This window comes from Petaurus breviceps, unplaced genomic scaffold, assembly GCF_028583685.1.
Source record: "Petaurus breviceps papuanus isolate PSGF00001 unplaced genomic scaffold, PetGlider_PUasm1.0 90692, whole genome shotgun sequence".
NCBI classification, from domain to species: Eukaryota; Metazoa; Chordata; class Mammalia; order Diprotodontia; family Petauridae; genus Petaurus; species Petaurus breviceps.
In genome coordinates, this window is record NW_027187313.1 from 7,291,104 (window position 1) to 7,312,163 (window position 21,060).

Genomic DNA, 21,060 nt, shown 5'->3' on the forward strand with positions numbered 1-21,060 from the left:
GTATCTCTACTAACCATAAAATTTTACAATACAGGCTCTAGGAGGCCAAGGTTTCATGAAGAAAGGATGTATGGTGGGCTTTCTTCCTTGTAAATAGAGTTTGTTTTCATTTTTTGTAAATGTATCCTCAACACCTATGTACCTGGACATAATGGGTACTTAATAAATGCTTACCAAAAGATCTGGACAGACTAAGAAGGCAGAAGAGCTTATAGTGCAAGGGAGAGGGTAGATACAAAGAGGACCTAGTGCTACTAATTCACTAAATCTTAAGGCTAAATTAGAGCAAAAAATCCTATACTTTGCCAATACTAAATGGGATTATAATCTCAAAGAGAAGTCAGGAGAAACTAAAATCAGCATAAATACTTACAGATAAACCACTGCATGTGATATATTCATGTCTCCAAGGAAATCTGTATTATTAATGTATGTTTGCTTAATGGGAAGATCTTTCCCATCCATTAATAGGTCCATGTGCCCTGCTTGAGTCATGTGGAAGCCTGAGTCACATGAGTCTATGGTGGGAGGAGCTTGCTGAATGGGTGGAGCAGGAAGAGGAGGAGCTGGAGCAGAGCTAAGAGGAAGCTGGTCAGAGTAGTCAGAGCAGAGGGAGAGAGAGGAAGCAGGCAGCAGAGCTGGGAGTGTTCATTTGTGGGAAGGCCCTAGCAGGGGGAAGTCTTGGGGATGGCTGTGCCCTCTACATTGTAACTGTGTGTAGATCTCTTTGTTCCTATTATGGATTTGGTTTTCTGGTGTTTGGATAAATGTTTTGGTTCTATCTTCCATGTGGAAAGTCTGTTATATCTTGTGATTCAAACCTAGGAATATGCCTGCATATTCATAGCACCTGCTATGGGTGTGGCATTGGCAAAATAAAGCCTTAAAGGAAGATGGCTTTGTATTCAACTATAACATTGTTACCTACTCATTTTATTTCCCCAGATTTTATTTTAAACCTTTCTTTCCTTGGGCCTCATTATACACTTTATCAATATCACTTAGAAGCCTTATGGTTGATGGGAACTTGTCAGCTGTCTAGCGCCATGAAAAGTTTTAGTAGTACCCCAGCAAAATTGTCCAAACAATTTGTGGTCCTCCAGTCTCTGCTTGAACACCTTCAATGAGGGAGAACTCATCGCTGCCCATACTAAATCCATTTCACTTCTGGGCTCCTTCAATTATTAGGAAGATTCTCCTAACATCAAGTCTAAATGTACCCCTTTGCAACTTCCAACCAAGGCTCCCACGTCTGTTCTTTGGCACCTAACGAAACACACCTAATCCCTCTTCCAAATGACAGTTTTCTGAATACTTGGAGATACCTCTCATATTCTCCTCAAAGTCTTCTCTCCCATAAGATAAACTTGACCAGTTCTGTCAACTGCTCTTCTAATGACAAGGCCTCATAGGTCTCCTATATCCTGGTTTCCCCCCTCCTTTGGTTGCTAGATAGCTTATAAATATCCTTCTTAAACTATGGGACCCAAAAATGAACAGTACTACAGATGGGCCCAAAGCAAAGTGAAGACCACAGGGGCTATCACTTCTCTTACACATTTATCATGTTCTATTTTTATGTTATGGCTATTTCTATATATGTTCTAGTACTCTCCCTGCAAGACAGCAAGTTCTATTAGATCAGAACTGATTCTTATTGAATTGTTGGTCTCCCCTAATACCTAGTACTTTGAAGAAAATTGGTACTTAATAAATGTTTGCTGAGACTAACAGTGTTAAACAAGGATGTGAATATTAAATGCTGTAAAGTTATACCAGTTCCAACTCATAATCTAAATTTGTATCACTATATAGCTTGCACTCATGTTAACTAGGGAATAGCCACACTTTCCCTTGATAACAACTTATTTTTGTACATGCTTACAAGAGGGATGAATTCGTCAAAATAAGTGACAAAAGGTTTGATTTTGCCAAATAAGACCAGAAAATCATTTTACACCAGAAATTGTGAGATTCTCACCCCATCCCATCCACCCCAAAAAAGGATGGTGATAGAACATATAGGATCTCTAAATTCTGTTTCTGTTTTCACCTGTAACAGGTGTGGAAAACCTGAGACCTCAAGGCCACAGGTGGCTTCTAGGTCCTTGGGTGTGACCTTTTGACTGAGTCCAAATTTTACAAAACAAATCCTTGTATTATGGGGATTTCTTCTATGAAATATGTATTGTCAAAGGACCACATGTAACCTTGAGGCAGCTGGTTCCCCACCCCTGAGCCATACCAATGTTTGTCCCTAGATAAGATACTCAATTTTCATAAGTCTTATTTTCTTCACTTAAGAAAGCATGACAATATTTACAATCTTTCCCCTTAGTCAGAAAGTTGTAAGAATTTATACCCATAAAGCAGGAAGATACAGGATTATGAAGCATTATTTCAAGATTTTTTAAAATGTTGATGTAAACCTAGTTAGTTTTCTATTGCTAAAATGACTAAGAAAACATAATGTAACAATATAATTAATCAAGAGTTACAAAAACCTGTCTTTTTTTTATATTTTTCTTTTTTTGCTTTTTGGAGGGAGGAAGGTAGGGCAACTGGAGTTAAGTGACTTGCCCAAGGTCACATGGCTACTTTTGTGTTAAGTGTCTGAGGCCGAATTTGAACTCAGGTCCTCCTGACTCCAAGGCCAGTGTTCTATTCACTGAGCCACCTAGCCACCCCACAACCTGTCTTCTTACCCAAGCCAGAATCATAGACTGATCATTGGAATAGAAGGTGCATCTTTTCTTTCTTCATTAAAAAACAAACTACAGTATATTGTGAAATGGAATAGCCTGATACAAGAAATGCTTTTCATATAATCACAAAAATGGTCTGGTTCTGCAGTTTCACTGAACTAGTTCTAGTGCACTTCTTTAAATTACAAAAGAAAATCTCAACACTCTCTTACCCATGGCAAGTCTACTAGGGCTGGGAGAGGACCGCCCCATGATTTCTTTTCTTTTATTATAGATGAAAGAAATTACAAATGTCACGAATCTATTCTGTTCCTAATATTCGAGGGAATCCTTTACTGTGTAAGCAAAATTTACACAAATTAAACTAACATCTGAATTAAGGGGCTGAAATTGTACTAGTGACCAATCCTTGTGCCAACTGATCAGGTTTAGTTCTGTTTTTTCAAAGATGACCAAGTCAAATAAAAAAAAAATTTTTACTTTTGAATAAAAAGAGTCAAAACTCTTCATGGCCTCTTCACAGTCTCTGCATGCAGTTGTAATAACACAACTCAAATTCAGATCTTCATCATTTCCTACCTGGCCTGATGTAGCTTTCTGAAAATTAGCCTTCCTAACTCAAGGTCTCTCCTACCACTTAACAATACTAAGAATAACAGAGATCTCACATGAGACTCAGAACTCTATCCATTAAGCCTGAAAACAAAGCTGCACAGAGATTTAGAAACCTTGGAAGCAAATGGACAATCCAGCTTAGAATCTGGCACAGAGAAGGCGTAGAACAAAACATTTAGTCTGATGTGCACAGCAGATTTGGCAAGGCCAGATTTGAAAGGGTTCAGGGAAAAGGTAGTCAACCTCCCATGACCTAAAATTCTATAGGGGTAAATTCCTCTACAAGAAGGGTTGGAAATGCTCGATATTCAAAGTAAAAAAAAAAAAAAGCTGTGATTCTGATAAGGGAAAAAAGTAGGAGCAGTTTAAAAAGGTCTATGTAGGTTGGGAGGGAAATGATTGACTAACTCAGATTTTAAAAATACATGGTGGAAGGAGGGAAAGAAGGGAGGAGGAAGGGAGGAAGGGATGGAGGGAGGAAGGGAGGAGGGAAGGAAAGGAAGGAGGGAGAAATAAAAGGTAAATAAAGGTAAAAGAAATAAAGGGAGAATCGACAGGCTCCTTCCTGACCCCAAACTTCCTTCATCCTTAAAAAAAAAATCCTTTACCCAACTCTATTAACCCTTCAATTATCCTCCCTTTCTCTTGCAAATTCCTTGAAAAAGCTGTCTAGATTCACTGGCCCTACCTGCACTGCTCTCATTTCTCAATCGTTTGCAATCAGGCTTCAGACCTCTTCACCCAACTAAAACTGCTCTTTCAGCTATCAATAATATATTAATTGTCAAATATTATGTTCCTTTCCTGGTGCTTATCTTTCTTGACCTATCTGCTAAATAGGATTCTGCTTCCCACATTCTCCTCCTACATGTCTTTTCCTTTCTAAGTTTTTCTCAGACTATTCTCTTCTAGTTCTCGGCTATCTAACTATTTCTTCTCCACCTCCTTTGTCAGATCATCATCCATATTATGCCCCCTATGGATGTACACAAGATTTTATACTGGGAGGTCTCTGTCTGTGTGTATCTCTGTGTCTGTCTGTCTGTCTCTCTCTGTCCCCCTCTCTCCCTGTATCATCTGCAGAGAAATTATATGTAAATCTATAAACCCTGATGAAGTCATTCAGAGGGAAGGTATAGAGAAAAAAGAGAAGCCAAGATACAGCCCTGGAATATAATTAGGGGCAAGAAAGAAATGACAATCCACCCAAGGAAACCTAGATGAAACATTCAGACAGGTAGAAGGATAGCCAAGAAAGACCGGTATCAAAAACACATAGAGAGCAAAAAGTATTCAACAGTGGTCAAGAAATATGGGGACTGAGAAAAGGATACTATACTTGACACCTGACAGGCCAATGATTGCTATTCAGAGAAAGCAATCTCAGTTGAGTGAATAAGATAAGAGTCAAATGGTAAAGTGCTAAGAAAAGAGTGGAGAGGAAGTGGAATTAATGAGCATCAACAGCTTTTTCTAGGAGTTTGGCTGAAAAAGGGAAGAGAGATATAGCATGACAGTTTGAAGGGATGATGTGGGTCAAGTGAAGGGAGGATTTTTAAGGATGAAAGAGAACTGGTTATGTATAAGGAGCAAGGAAAGAGTAAAAGAACTGCAGTGCTGCATCTGGGGCACATTTGGAACCAAAGAACACAAATTCATAGTGGATACGGTAAACTAGGTTTCATGATTTCCTCCAACAGTGTTCAGTGGCCAGTGAAGGATTGGGGCTTTCTAAAGCATAAGCGATGTATAGGACACAATGGGAAAGAGCCAAGTTAAACTGGTTAATAAGAGGGCAGGCACTTAATAAATGTTTATTGATTGATTAATTGTTAACTGGCTAAAAAGAACTAGGAGGAACTATAAGACCTACAATGAAGGGCATCCACATCTGCCTACTCTGACCTATCTGACCACAACTCAGTTTAAGTTTTTGTATCATTATTCACCTCCCTCCCAACAATCCTAAGTGTCCCCTAAATCTCAGTCCTAGAAACTCTCTCAATAATCTGTTCAGCTTCCAAGGATTCAATCATCATGTTTATGCAGAAGCATTCGATTTTAATCTTTCTCTTAGAGTACAGCCCTTAATCACCCACAACCTTCTGAACTTCTTAACTTGGAACTCAAACTTTCAAATTCATTACTTTTCCCTTAGGAAAACCCCTTTCTTCATCCAAATGCCCCTATTTTCATTAACAGCCATCTTTCTCATCTCCCGGGTTCACAGTGCCAAAGTGGTCCCTGCCTCTTTCCACTAGCTCAGGCCCCCCCACACCTTCTCAATTCTACTTCCACAATCCCTCTCTTGGTAAAAGCCTCCTAACTTGGCAGCCCGGCTTCCATTCCCTCCCTTCTCTAATCTGGCCCTCTTGTAACTCCAACACCAATATTCTTCAAATACAGGTTTGACCCTGTCACTCCCCTGCTCAAAATCCATGGTACATTCCTACTGTCTCTAGCACAAAGTACAAAAACCTACACCTATCCTTTAAAACCCTATGAAATTTAACTCCCATCAACCTTTACAGCCCCATTCCCTGTTAGCCTCCTTTTCCATGACTCTAGATACTGGCCGGCTTGTCCACTAACTCTTCCCCAAAGTCATGCCCCCTCTGTGGCTGTGTCCAGGCTATCCAATGTTTGGAATGCTCTTCCTCCCCACATGGTTAGAATCCCAAGCTTCCTCCCATTTTCAGTGCCTTTCCTAAGAAGTCTCCTTTGATCCCTATCCCTACTACTAGAAACTAAATTCCTCTTGAAATTACTTTGTATTCATTTAATTGTATATGCATAGTGTCTGTACACCATTCCGGGGTCCCCCTACCCAGCTCAATCCCAAGTAGAATGTAAACTCTTTAAGGGTCAAAACCAGGCGAGGGTAATCTGTGGCCTTAAGGTCACATGTGGCCTTCCAGGTCCTTGGGTGTAGCCTTTTGAGTGAATACCAGTTTTACAGAACAAATCCTTTTATTGAGGGGATTTATTCTGTGAAGTTTGGATTCAGTCAAAGAGCCATAAACCTGAGGACCTAGAGGGCCACATGTGGCCTGGAGGCTGCAGGTTCCTTACTCAAAAGTGTTTTCCTTTTGTCTATATAGCTCCTCTGCTTGGATATGAGTAGACCCTCATTAGTATGTGTCACATCAAAGTGTTTCCACAATTTTAAGCAGGAACAATTACTTTTGCATCTTTAAAGCAGTGACTGTTACCAATAAACAATGAAAAGTTTTTCATTACAGTAATGTTTTCACAGAGCAGTTTCTTGAGCCAAACAATGAACAATCTTTTGGGAAAATTCACCTTTAGGAGTTTCTTCATTAAGTGCCAAGAAGGTAGGTGTGTTGGGGTTCCACATCCCAGTAATAACATAAGCTCTTCCATCACAGCTTTTTCCCATGGATTCCTATAGATACATAAATATTTAAGCAGGTATCATTTAGAGTCTCTTTAGAAAATCAGAATTTGTAATGGCTTTAAGGAAACCAGATATATAAAATTTTAGATCAGCAAACATGACAAAAAGCCTTTAACTTCAGAAAAATTCTTCTCTACAAAAATATCTGCCACACAAGTCTCTAAATAGTAGATTCCCTGAGGGCACCAAAAATACAAAAGTTTAATTTTGTCAGGTTATTAGGCACTCATCTCACAGAAAAGACAAATTACATGAACGAGCTGAATCACAAAAAACAGAATTACAGCAGCAATCTCTAGTATCTTGATTAACCTCATTCTGGTTCCAAAAAAAATTCATACATATCTACATACACGTATAATCACAATGTAGTTACCTTTATAGGATGATCAACCAACTAATTAATAAGTTTTTATTGTGTACCTACTATATGCCAGGGCATGTAGGTGGCACAGTGGGTAAAGTGCCAAGCCTGGAGTCAGAAAGACTTATCTTCCAGAATTCAAATACGGCCTCAGGAACTTACTAGCTGTGTGACCCTGGGCAAGTCACTTCACCCTGTCTGACTCAGTTTCCCCATCTCTAAAATGAGCTGGAGAAGGAAATGAAAAACCACTCCAGTACCTTTGCCAAGAAAACCCCACGCTATTGGCAGGCTATGGTCATGAAGAGTCAGATACAAATGAAACAAGTGAATAACAACTATATGCCAGGCACTAAGGACAGAAAAAATGTTCAAAATTTTAAAAAGATCCTGCCCTAAAGAAGTTTAAATGGAAGAAACAACGCAAAGGCCAGGCTAATCGGAAGGAAACAAATAAAATGGAGCTAAAAAAGCTAAATGGCTCAATGGATAGAACACCAGGTCTTGAGTCAAGAAGACTTGGGTTCAAATCTATCCTCATGTACTTACTAGCTGCATGACCCTGGGCAAGTCACTTAACCTTTGTTTGCCTTAATCCATCAGAGAAAGAAATGGCAAACTTCTCCAGTATCTTTATCAAGGAAACCCCATGGACAACAGGGTCCACAGGGGTCACAAAAAGTCAGACACAACAGAACAAGAAAACAGAAAAAGGCTATCAGTAATGAAAGTGATGTTAGCCTTTTCCTCCAACAATTAATTTATTTTTTTTCTTTTTGTTTTGCTTTGTGGAGGGGGGAAGGAAGGGCAATTGGGGTTAAGTGACTTGCCCAAGGTCACATGGCTAGTAAGTGCTAAGCATCTGAGGGTGGATTTGAACTCAAATCCTCCTGACTCCAGGGCCCGTGTTCTATTCACTACGCCACCTAGCCACCCCAATTAATTTATTTTTAAAATACTGGCATTGATCTACATTATGACACCAGCATACCATTTAAAGCAACCATTTTTTTTTTTCAGTATTAGTCGACTCTAGATCACTTTAAAATCAATCCTCTACATTGTGGATCATCTATATACCTCATCTACCATTCACAATCTGGCCACAATCTGGCCTACCTTTCCAACCTTGTTAGACTTAATTCCTCTTCTCACTATTTAACATCCAGCCAAAATAGCCTTCTTGCAGCTTTGCTTCTCTGAAGCTTATGAAGTGAGCTCCCTCCCACATAACACAATCTTCCATTGCTATGCTTCAGCACTGGCTGCTCCCTAGACCTGGAAGGCCATCATTTCCCATCTCCAGCTCCTGGAATCCCTTGTTTCCCTTCAAGACTCACATCATGTTTCCCCTTCTACTGGAATATACCTGGGGTCTGCCCAGCTCCTACAGCTCTGCCTCCAAAAATTACCTAGTATTTATTTTGTGTTTTCTTGTTTTTCAGTCAAATTTTTCTGAGTCTTCATGACCCCTTTTGGGGTTTTCTTGGCAAAGATACTCTAGTGGTTTGACAATTTCTTCTCCAGCTCATTTTACAGATGAGAAAACTGAGGCAAACAGGGTTAAGTGACTTGCTCAAAGTCACAGAGCTCTTACGTGTCTGAGGAGAGATCTAAACTCGGGAAGATGAGTTTTCCTGCTCCAGGCCCAGTGCTCTATCTACAGCACCACCTAATTGTATGTATTCTATACATGCTTATTTATGTACTTGTTGTATCCTCTAATAAAATGTAAGCTCCTAGAGGCCAGGAACTATGTCCTTTTTATCTCTGCACTGCTGACATAGGGCATGGTGACTGGTATATAACAGACACTTAAGAAATATGGACGTTGTTTCCTCCTAGTCGGCACAACCTGATGAACTGAGTCCAGAAATAATTATATAATTATATTCCAAGTTTCCACAAATATAAGAACAATGACAGTATATTACTAAAAGGAGGTTTACAAACTTCACACAGCATTTTGTAGATAACATAATTATCAAGTTTTATTTAGATTTATATCTGTGCATGTATAGTTCCCTCATTTCTAGATTATAAGTTCCAAGAGGGAAGAGATCATGTCTTATTTAGTATTCTATCTCCTCTAGTACCAAACACAATGCTCCAAAAATAGTAAATACTTAACATATGGTGTTAAATAACATGTTGGCTTAAACATGATTTCTTTCAAACTTTCCCAGCAGTTAAATGGTGTTAAATTTCATTTTTGCCCTTACTCCAGGAGTACAAATACTAAAATTGGAAAAACACCAAGATTATTAGCATGGGCTTTGCCCCAGGATAACACAGAAATTTGTGAAGAATTTTATTCTTTTTAATTTACAGATTTAATGTCATTCCAAATATCAAGGGGATTCTTTTTAGAACTAGACAAAATAATATCAAAACTCATATAGGGGAATCAAAAGGTCAAGAACATTCAAGGAAGATAAAGGAAAAAACGTAGGCACAGAAGCAGCCTAGCACTACCGAATCTCAAATTATATCCTAAAATAGTAATCATCAAAGCTATCTGAGACAGGTTTTTAAAAATAGCAAAATTGAACAATGAAACTGATTAGGTAAACAAGACCCCAAACCAAGTGAAGACAGCATCCCAGGATTCAACAAACCCCAGGAAGATACGGGCTCCCTATTTGGGGTGGGGAAGGGAGAAGTGCTGAGAAAGTTTGGAAGAAATCACATATAAACCAACAAGTTATACTCTATAACCTCCAGTGGAAGCATGATCTAAATACAAAAGATTATATCATAAATAAACAGAAGAATGGAAGGAGCTGCCTTTTACAACTATGGCTCAAGAGAGAATTTTTTTTTTTTGGATTTTTGGAGGGGGAAAGATAGGGCCATTGGGGTTAAGTGACTTGCCCAAAGTCACATAGCTAGTTTTGTGTTAAGTGTCTGAGGCTGAATCTGAACTCAGGTCCTCCAGACTCCAGAGCCAGTGCTCTAATCACTGCACCACCTAGCTGCCCCTCAGGAAAGAATTCTTAACTAAATAAGGGATAGAAGTGATCACAAGGATGGATTTTGCCAGTATATGTAATTTCCTCTGCCAGTGCAGGCTGTCACTGTCTCTGCACCTTTTAGTCTTAGCAATTGTGTAGAACACTTAAAAATTAAATGACTTGCCCAGGGTCACAAAGCCAGAAAATCTCAGAGATGAGAACATTGAACTTAGGTCATCTTCACTCTGAGACTGGCTCTCCATCTACTACACCATGCTGCCTCCCATTTGAGAACGTAAAACGGATGACTTAAATGATATAAAACTGAAAAGCACTTTTATGTGAATTAAATCAATGCAGCTAAAATTAGAAGATGAGTAGTTAACTGGGGAAAAAAAATCTCCATCTCCTATCTCTGAGAAAGTTTTAATGGCAAAAAAAAAAAAATGGATAGAAATGGCTAAAAATGAGAGCCATTCCCCAATGGAAAAGTGGGCAAGAAACATAAAGAGACAGTTTTCAAAAGAAGAGCTGCAAGCTAGTAATATGATATCAACATTCCAAATCACCAATGATATGGGAAATGCAATTTTTTTAACTCTGAGATTTAATCTCTCACCTATCAGATTTGTGAAGATGACAAAAGAAAGAAATGGTCAACATTAGAGGAGTAGCAATAAGACAGGCATACTAAGGTACCCTTGGGGGGCCTGTGAACTGGTCCAACCATTGTGAAAAACAATACAGAGTTATCAAGCAACAAGCATTTGATTAATCAACTCCAATGTTCCAGGCACCATGCTACATGCTTGGAGTACACTCACAAGGAGCTTTAAAAAGTCTATTAGTCAATCAGTCAATAAGCATTTATTAAGCATCAGCTATGTGCCAGACATTGTGTTATGCACCGGGGATGCAAAAAGAGGCAAAAGAAAGTCATTAAATGGTATAGTCAACACCTTGGTATTGTCTTAGCAATATATCATAATTAAACACAGACCCCAAGAAGAACAAAGATAGAGAGAAAGGTCGCACATATAGAAAGATATTTACAACAGCAAGAAACTACAAAGAAAGTAAGTACCAATCAATTGGTTCAAAGCTACATTAGTGAAGAGAAGACAGAGGTAAAAGATTTTGCAGAGGTAAGAAACTGTAAGTAACTAGAAATAGGGGAAAGAGGTCCTATGGGAGAAGGAAGAATAAGTATGATCCGAGGTTGTGAATCTGATTGACTGGAAGGATGGCGGTATCCTCAAAAGAAACTGAGAAGTTCTGGAGGAATGATGGGTTTGGAGGGTAAGATATCAAGTTCTATTTTAGCCACAATATGAGTTCCTCTTACCTTTCTATTTTTATTTCATATTTTTCCATTCATATACTTTATCCTTTAGTCAAATTAGTCTGCTAGTCATTCTCTAGACATAGCATTCTATGTCCTATCTCCATGACTCTGGAGAAGTGATGCCCTATAGCAGCCCTTTTTAAACTGTGGGCTGAGACCCCATATGGAGTAGTGAAAAATTTGGCAATAGTAAAAGGTTTCTGAATATGCGATGACCAAAAATTAATTAAAAATCATACACGTAATAAATCCAAGGTGCTTCTGGCAGCACTTGCCCATCCTGCATCACACAGCTTCACTGAAGCCTTGGTGCTGAACACAGTGTGTGCACTGTGCATGCTGTCACACCATGCAAGGCCAGTGAACACTGCTGAAACGTGAAAAGGGGTCATGAGCTAAAAAAGTTTAAAAAGTCCTGCCCTATATCTAAAACACAATCCTACTTTACCTCTGCCACAGAGAATTCTTATATTCCTTTAAAACTCAACTGAGGCGTCATTTCCTTCACAGGGCAGCCAGGTGGTAGTGGACAGAGTGCTATACTTGGAACCACCACAAGACACGGACTCAAATCTGGCCTCAGACGCTTAAGAGCTGTGTAAGCTTGAGCAAGTTCCTTAACCCCAACTACTTTTAAAAAAAAACTCAGATCCTCCTGACTCCAGGGCCAGTGCCACCTAGCCACCCCAACTTCTAAGAATTTTTTATGACCCAAAGCCACCTCCTCAGAGAATGCCAGTGCCCTAGATAATTAATGTTTGAACATTCATTGTGACACAGCATATATATCTACATACTCACACAGAGATGGAAGCTAACAAGCTATGTATGGTTAAACTTGAATTTCTGGGTTCAAAATGACTGACACATTTAGGGAAATTCATAGGAAGCTTTTCTTGATTTATTCTAAAAAAAACTGATTCTTAAGAAATTCAGAGGAATACAACCAAAATTAAATCAACACATACACTATTTTAGAGGAGAAATTTTAGAATACATGCAGAATATAAACAATGGTCAAGAAAATATATTGATCAAAAAAATCTAATACCAACCATAAGATTGACTTCTTCCTCTAGGACTTAGAAAATTTATGCCTGACTTCACCATTAGTGCTAGTAATAACTGGTACTTCTGGTCATTAGCTAAGACTCTGACTGATGACTTGTAGCTGCTGTGACAAACACCAATTTTCACAAATTCATGTTGGTTTTTAAAGATTTCTTTTAAATACCATGCCTAAAGGCAATATATTTTTCTAAGGTCATCGAAAAGGTGGTAGAAAAATTCTTTAAAAGAAAGGTCAATCTTAATATTCAAATTAATAATACTATACTAAAATAAATGAAAGGAAATATATAGTCTCTCTGGAGATGCCTGCTATTTTAATAACCTTACTGTTCTTAGCTCATCAAAGAAAAGACATTTTCCCAAGAATCTTAAGAACAGATAAATAAAGGAGGATCTGTTAAAACACTAACCTTTATGGGCTTTCACCTTCCACGTAATTCTTTCTGTAGGAATTTACCTATTTCCCACCTTTTTCAGTAATTTCAGGTTCAAGTTTCCAAAAGACCTTAGTAAGTACAAGTGTGGACTAGAAAATAGTTCCTTAAGAAATTATGACACGTATCTCAACAGAGGCATCTGACATCATGAAAAAATAACTATGATCTACACTTGATTAAAGTTGCTTAAGACGATCATTACCATATCCAGTAAATGCATGTCACTGTTCTTCACGTTTCGACCTGGGCTTAGTAACATTCCAAAACATCTGAAAATATTAAAGAAAAAAAATTAATAAATAATAAACCATTGAATCAAAGGTTTTAGCCCAGCAGGCAGAAAATCTATTTGTACAATTATTCTCCCATCTGAGTACCTCAATTCCCATAAATGGTTATTCACGTTTTATCATATATAAACTAAAATTTTCTACAACACTACATTAAGTTGCATAATATAACATGGAAATGGTAACATCAAATGACCAGCCTGTCATTTTCCATTAAAAAATTAACAACAGTGTGAGCATTTACAATAGGGCATCCTAGAAATGGTCTTCAAATTAAGTGCTGATCAAAAGGGGAGAGAATAATGGTTATGGTATTAATTTTCAAATAAGAGATTGTACTTGAATAAAGTAGGCTATTCTTAATATCTAGGTCAAGAATCACTAACCTAATTAATTTGTCAAGGGAGATTTTGAGGATAAAAACCATAATTACAGTTTCCCAATACATTGGTCTTAAGTAAATAGGGATTAATTATTGGTTATCTTTAAGAACAGATTCAAGGTTTAGTTAGGATTTATACTAGATAACATCTGATGTCTCTTTTATTTCCCAAGATTCTGTGATTTCCTCCTTCAAACTAGGATACGTTATAAGGAGTCCATAGGATTGAAATAATCCTTCCAAGTATCTAACCAAGAGTTAGATCCAAGATACTAACTCTGACACCCCACTCCCCTCAAAAAAGTCAGTAAGCCTGTTAACTACATAGAATCAGCACATATTAGAGCTGAAAGAGATCTGGAGATAACCTAGTCCAATCACCTTCATCTTATAGTCCAGGAAACTAAGTCATAAATAAGGATATAACTAATGTCACAGAATGAGTCAGGAGCAGAGTGGACTAAAATACAGACAACACAGAACTCGCTACCTTTAGGAGTGACTGCCCCTAACGCCACACCTCCTCCTTTCTAACTTTCTTACTTCCGTTGAGATCACCACCTTCTTTCATCAGACACCCAGATTTGCCACCTGGGATTTATCTGTGACAATTACCACTCTCTCATTACCACCCCCATAGAAAATCTTGCCAAGTCTTGTTGATTCTATGTCTTCAACACCTCATATGACCATACTTTTCTCTACTCACACCATAACCACCCTATTCTAAGCCAGTAATCATCACCTCTCAACTGGACTGAAATAGCTGCAAAATGGCTCCCTCCCCTCCTTCAGTTCCAGCTCTCCGTGATACACCACAGAGCTGTCAAAGTAATACTCCTAAAAGTCAGGGTGTTCCCATGTCATTCCTCTGTTCCAGAAGCTTCCACTGATCCTGCCTCCACAAAATCACTCACATCCATCACCTTCTCTCTAGTCATACAACCTCTACCCTATTTCAGGGTATTTTGTCCTGACCTTTCTACCTCTCATGGTTTTCTGCCCATCATTTTCCTTCCCTGAAATAGTTTCCACCCACACTTCTGCCTATTAAAATCTGTACTCTCCTTCAAGGCCCAATTCAAGTACTACCTCCACAATGAAACTTTTACTAATCCCCCACCCTCACCAAATCTCTCAAACCATTCCGTATGAAATCTCACTTGACAATCTATTACAACTTATATTTCAACTTCTTTAATATTTATCACCTCCCCCTAACTAAATTCTAAATTCCTTGAGGTCACAGACTATATCCTATTTCATCCTGGTGTCCCCAGGACATAGCACAGTGAAGGGTACATAGCAGATACACTCAAATTCCAATGGATCCCTACTAGGGCTAGAATCAAATAGGAATTCTCCCATTTAGCATTTAACATCCTTCTTAACTTGTCCCCAACCTATTTTTCCAGTCTTATTGAATATTTTTCCTCTTCAGACCCAGTACAATAGGCCTCCATGCAATTTCTCAAACATGGCACTCTGTCATTTCCATGTCTTTGCATTGTCAGTCTCTCAATTCCAGGGAAATAGCCCTTTCTCACTTCTGCCTCTGAAAATTCCCAGTTAACTCCAAAATTTAGCTTAAACATCACCTCTTATATGAACCCCTCCCCCCCATCTCCCTAGCTGCAAACTCCTCCTACCACCAAAAAAAATTCATTTTGGTTCCACTTTTGTTGACAAGGTTTCAGTTTTATCTCTGTATCTCCAGTACCTAACACATAGTAAGCATGTATGTTTCTTTGCTGGCTGGTTGATTTTTCACTAACTTTCTCTTTTTCCAGATCTCTTCCCTTAAGTCCTCCTAGTTCTATCTTTTTTTAATATGACTAGAATAGCTATTTTTTTAAATAGCTATATTCTGGCTAACATGCCAAACATGCCTAACATGCCAAAATTTCCTTGGTATTTGCTAACTAATTTGAAAGGGAGGGAGGGGGGAATGAAATAAGCTGTTCATAAAATGTATTTCTTACGTGATTTATAACTAGCCTAAATCTTTGGTGATGTTAATCTTAACTTCGAAAGTTAATAAAAAGTCCACAAACAAGAAATTTTTAATGTATTGTGTAGCCTCTTCTAAAGCAAGAAATAACCCTCAACCAGACTTATTGTATATCACCTGCCAAAAAATATTATCTGTATATTTCTGATCCAGAAAAATTACTATTACTCTAATTTCACACAAAGAATAATACACAAATCTCAAGTTCAGGATATAAAATAGAAATCACACAAAATATAACCATCTTTCTGGCCAGATGTATGTTCCCCTATAGCAAAACCATGGAGGGATGCATTACAACTATTCACTCTTTACGTCATCAGGAATAGCTCTTCCAATGATTAGGCCATACTAATGGACTAATAAGCCAAGAAGAAAAGACCTTTTCAAAAACAAAACAAGGACTCACAGGACCTCACAAATCAAATATACACTACCTGAAACCAATATAAACTATAGAAAAAAGGATATGGTTACTGAATAAGAATTCTTAGATGATAAATGAGGAGTAACTAAATGTCAATTTTCTGCATTCATTTCTCAAGACAAACCTGTATTTTAATATCAAAGGATAACATCTGTGGGAGAAATAATATAGACATCTTAGAAGCACAATCCTATATAAAAATAAATTCAGGCATGTATAAATCTTTGATCATATTTTAACAAAAGGATAAATGATTCTATAGAGCTATGGAAAAATAATAGAAAAATCCTTTAAGTATGAATTTAAATGATAAATGGTTGAAAAAATAACCCAAGGAGGAAAATGTAGGTACATACTACTAAATGGTACTTGAAATCAAAAACAAGCCCATTAATATTTAAATTATAAGTGAAAATTTCAAGTTCAGTCACAAAAATAAAAACATCCCTTATAGTGAATTTTTTGATCCAACTACCTACTTGATCTTCCTAAAATGAAAGTAGGATTTAATGTGAGGTTAGTTTACTCCACGTAAGTGAATCAGCTGCCATTTTAGCTAACACTAAAACATTATTAGCCAAATGGAAGACCAAAAAACTATCAGTTTCACGAGAGCTTGAAATTTCAAAGAGACCTCAAAGATTATCTTAGTGACCCTCAGTTTAAGAAGTGCTGAAGGAGTCAAGAGTATGAAAAAAAGTTTAAGTAGCCTTGTTTAACCCCTTCCTCAAAGATTAGTCCCTCAACCATCTCCCTTTATAAAGTGACCATTGAACCATAGCCTAAAAGCTCCAGTGATTGGATGCTACTAAATTCATTTTTGGATAATTCTAACTAGTAGGAAATGTTTCCTTATACTGAGCTGAAATCTGCCTCCTATAACTCATACTCACTGGCCCTCTGAGCAAAGTACAAAAATAATCTAATCACTCTCACATATTAGCTCTTCAAAGCATTGAAGATACTAATTTGGCCCCAAAAAAATCTTCTCTCTAGTCTAACGCTCCCTACCTTTCTGTGGGGTACATATGGAGTCTCCTCAGCACTCATTTTGCCCTCTACTAGTACTGCTCAAGTTTAATTAGATCCTTCCTAAAATATGAAGAAGCAGGAAAAAATACACAAGATGGTACTTGACAAGGACTGCATCCAGTAGAATTCTTCTGGATTACCACAAAGCTATCAATGTAGCGTAACATTATTAGTTTTGTTGGTAATCATGTAACAATATTAATTCTTACTAAACTTCCAATCCATTGGAACCTCCTTATTATTTGAAATTCTGTTTCCTACCTCTATCTTGAGTGTGGGATGCTGTTGGGCCATCTGGGTAGATATGTTCAGCAAGCATTTGGTGATGTAAGAGAGGAATTCAAGAAACTGATTACTGGAAGATATACATTTTTGAGAGTCATATGGTTTGTGTGATAATTAATCACAAGAAATCAGATAAGTTCACCAAGAAAAAGGGTTACAGCAAGAAGGGAGGAGAGATGACAAAAAAGGGTTTAAACAACATTTCTAAAGGATAGTGGGCAGGTGCTATAGTAGCAAAAAAAAAAAAAAACCAGTAAGAAGTAGTGATCAAATGATTTCATTTCTATTCTGGCTCTACTGTTGCACTTTTGGGCAAGAAGTGATGATCCATAGTTCAAAAAATCCCAGAGAAGCCAAGAAAGATGAAGTGAGAAAAAAACACTGAATTTAGCAGTTGAAAAATAATTGGAAATCTTGAAAAGATTAGTTTCTGTAAGAGTTGAGAATGGATCAGTAGTGAACCAGTAGAGTTCGGCAGTGAGATGGAGTAGAGATTTGGGGTAATAACATGAGTCAAGAGAAGGTTGTTTTAAGGAGGGAAATCTAGGAATCTCTGAAGGCATCATGGAAGGAGCCAGTACCACCACTACCACCCCCCTACCCCCAAAAAAGAAAAGAAAAAACATGAGTAAGAGGCAAAAATTCCTTATCGGGGCACAATCCCAAAGGACAAAAGAAGAAACAGTATCCAAGCTATAAAGAGAAGAGTTAATAAGTCTGGCAAAGGAAAAAGGAACCTCCTTCTCATAGATTAGAGTAAAAGAGCCTGAAGATGCACAAGAAGGTCACTTTTGGGAAATTATAGGAAATACTTTTGAATATTGAATAATAACTGGAGAATTAATATGGGCCTCCAATTTTTATAACATAATACTATAGATCAAGAAAAATATACATATACATTAAGCCTATAAGACAAATGAGCCACTGAATCACTGAATAGCCATTGGATACATTCAGCAAGAGCTAGTTAGAATTTATTAAATCAAATATAATCAACCTATGAAGCAATCAATAGTCCAAGCTGTCTCATTATTCCATTATGATTCTTAAAAATTTGTGGCATTGAAAGTATTGATAAATTTATTTGCTCTATATCAAAAGAAAATAAATAAAACAACAGAAATCAAATTCTCCAGTGTTTCCATTTTTTAACTTTTTTTAATTAAATGAAATCTATTTTTTATCCTTTCCACCCCTACCCCACTAGAGAGAAAAAAGAAAAATAAATTCCTTATAACTAATATGTATAGCCAAGCAAAACAAATTCTTTTACTGGCCATATTAGATCATTTTCTTCAGGAAAATAACGCCAGGAAACATGTCTTTCAATCATTCACCCAACAAAAGATACTCAGTATTGCTAATTCTTTATAATGAGATTTTTGCTATAAGCCAGCAGGCAGTAAACAAGAATTTAAGGACAGCTGATTATTGGAGCAGGAGGCAAGCACATTTCTTCTAAAGTATTCAGCAAAGGCTAAAACAGAATATTTTTTAATTCTTTTACAATAAATTGTCTAGTATGTACCTACATCACTCATTTCCTAGTCACTCAGTACCTTATAACTCTAAGTTGTATTTTTCTGGGTCATCTTCATATTTTTATACACATATAATCCCTATTTTACCAATTGTTTAAGTCACCTAAAAGGCACATATTAATATCATGGAACTCAACAGAAATTCTCCTTTCTTTCTAGTTGCTGTGAATAAGTGCCTCAGTACTAACTAGAATACTAGTTGGTCTAGATCTACACTTTCACTGGGGTAGGAACCTCCCTGGAAGGAAACTCATTCTATCAATGGCAATGTGATACTATTCCAGAACTGCATAGGTGTCCAGAGAGGCTAAACGCCCAGATGAACATAATCATTCTGTTACAGAAGGAGGATTTAAATCTCTGTCATCCTGGCTCCAAAGGAAATGCTCCATCCACCCTGGCCACACAGCAACTAGAAAGCTAAAAATCACTATGACACAGTGATCCTACATACACCTGTCTGACAGGGTGCACATCAGGCTCCTACTGGTAGTGGTCTGAATTTAAATAAAAATAAGCCTCTTCTTCTCCAAAAAGATGCCCCTTCTAAATTTAAGATACAAGGCATTATACTCCTGACAAAGCATACATGTAATAACTGAAAAACTCCATTAGATATTTACTGCCCATGATCCTGTTCTTCATCCTCACTATTGACCTCCATGAAGCATAATAGGTGGGAAAAGCCCAGACAAGAAATTAAGAATGGCTCAGTTACATTCTGGATGACTCATTCTACACTGCTCAAGAAGCACACATAAGCTAATACTTTTACCACCATACCTAGCATTGAAAGGCACTGTAGAGGCCATCTAGTCCACTTTATAGTCCATTTTATAGACAAGAAGGTGTAGCTCAGAGTGGTGAGTGCTTGCCAAATAACACAAAAGAAATAAGTAGAAGTGGGATCTGAATACAGATTATCAAACTGTGGAAACAGTGGCCTTCCTATTGTATCAAATTATCTAAGTAATAGTTGAACTTTATATGGTATTTTACAATTTACAAATTCTTTGTTCACAATTCTATGTGGTTAATATTGCAAATAAGCATTATTATCATATTTAGATGAGAAAATTAAAGTTTTACAAAGGTTAAGCCACATTTTGTGAGTCACACAGCTACTGAATATGAAAGCTGACAAGCAAACAGGGTTCTCTAAGTCCACTGTCATGTGGTCCGAGTTGATCCTGATACTTTTAGGTTGGAAAGGTCTCAGGAATTATGACATAAAAATGTTAGTATTTTAACTAATGACTTGTTCTCTACTAGACAATCATAAATCAATAATTATTCAGCACCTACTATGTGCCAGGCAGTAGGAAAATGTGATTCCATTTCAACTGAAAAGTCTCCTTTTCCTTAGAGGGGATAAAACAACTTGTCACCAACAGGATGCATACATATCCTCAATTCCTTACTCACGCAACTCAAATGGCTCCAAATCCCGTCATTTCTACCTCCACATTATCTCTTGCATACTTCTCTCTTTTCTCCATCCACTACCACCCTCATTCAGGTTGCTATCTCCTCTCACCTGGATGCTGAGGGAATAGCCTTCTATTAGATCTCTCTTGCCTTCAGTCTATTGGTTTATTCCAATCTATTCTTCACGGGGCCACCAAAGTGGCATTCCCAAAGTGTAAATCTGACCATGTCATTTCCCCTCCTCAGTAAACACCAGTGACTCCCTATTATCCCTAGGACCAACTCTACTTTGGCATGTAAAGCTTTTCCTAATCGGGCCCTTCCTACCTCTCCAGGCTCCTAACACATTACTTACCTCAACATATTCTACCAGTCAGCTGCCTAGGCTGACCTGCTAATGGATGTGTGCCACTTTAATCCCCTATGATTTGCTCCTTCTTCACCTCCAACTCTTAGAATTCCCAGCTTCCTTTAAGAATTAGCTCTGGTGTCACTGTCTGAAGGAGGCTTCCTCTGGTCTCCCTGCTGGGAGAACCTTCATTGCCAAATTTTCTTTTGACTGATTTCTGGGTCTTCTTATGCTTGATTCCCCAACACCAATGGCCTTCTTGAGGCACCTCAAAGACCATGCTGCATCTCCTGACTCTGTCTTTTCACTGGTGATCCTTCATGCCTGCAACGTTTTCCTTCTTCACCCTCACCTTCTTGGCTTCCTTCAAGAATGAGTTCAGATCAAAACTCTCTCCTCAAAA

General features: G+C 37.8%; 1 protein-coding gene and 1 non-coding gene across 6 annotated transcripts in view; one reads left to right on the forward strand and one right to left on the reverse strand.

Annotated features, from left to right (window-relative positions):
- The window catches only part of RABGAP1L (RAB GTPase activating protein 1 like), a 694,415-nt gene that overhangs the window by 568,576 nt on the left and 104,779 nt on the right, over window positions 1-21,060 (reverse strand). For all 5 annotated transcript variants that reach the window (XM_069065530.1, XM_069065529.1, XM_069065528.1 and 2 more), the window contains 2 exons: window positions 13,112-13,178; window positions 6,624-6,726 (listed from right to left, as the gene is read on the reverse strand). In XM_069065530.1, the coding sequence (XP_068921631.1) occupies window positions 6,624-6,726; window positions 13,112-13,178 (170 nt within the window). The remainder of the gene's footprint in view (window positions 1-6,623; window positions 6,727-13,111; window positions 13,179-21,060) is intronic.
- LOC138144264 (U6 spliceosomal RNA) lies at window positions 9,321-9,423 on the forward strand. The gene has a single exon (XR_011163904.1). It is a non-coding gene; the product is annotated as a U6 spliceosomal RNA (small nuclear RNA).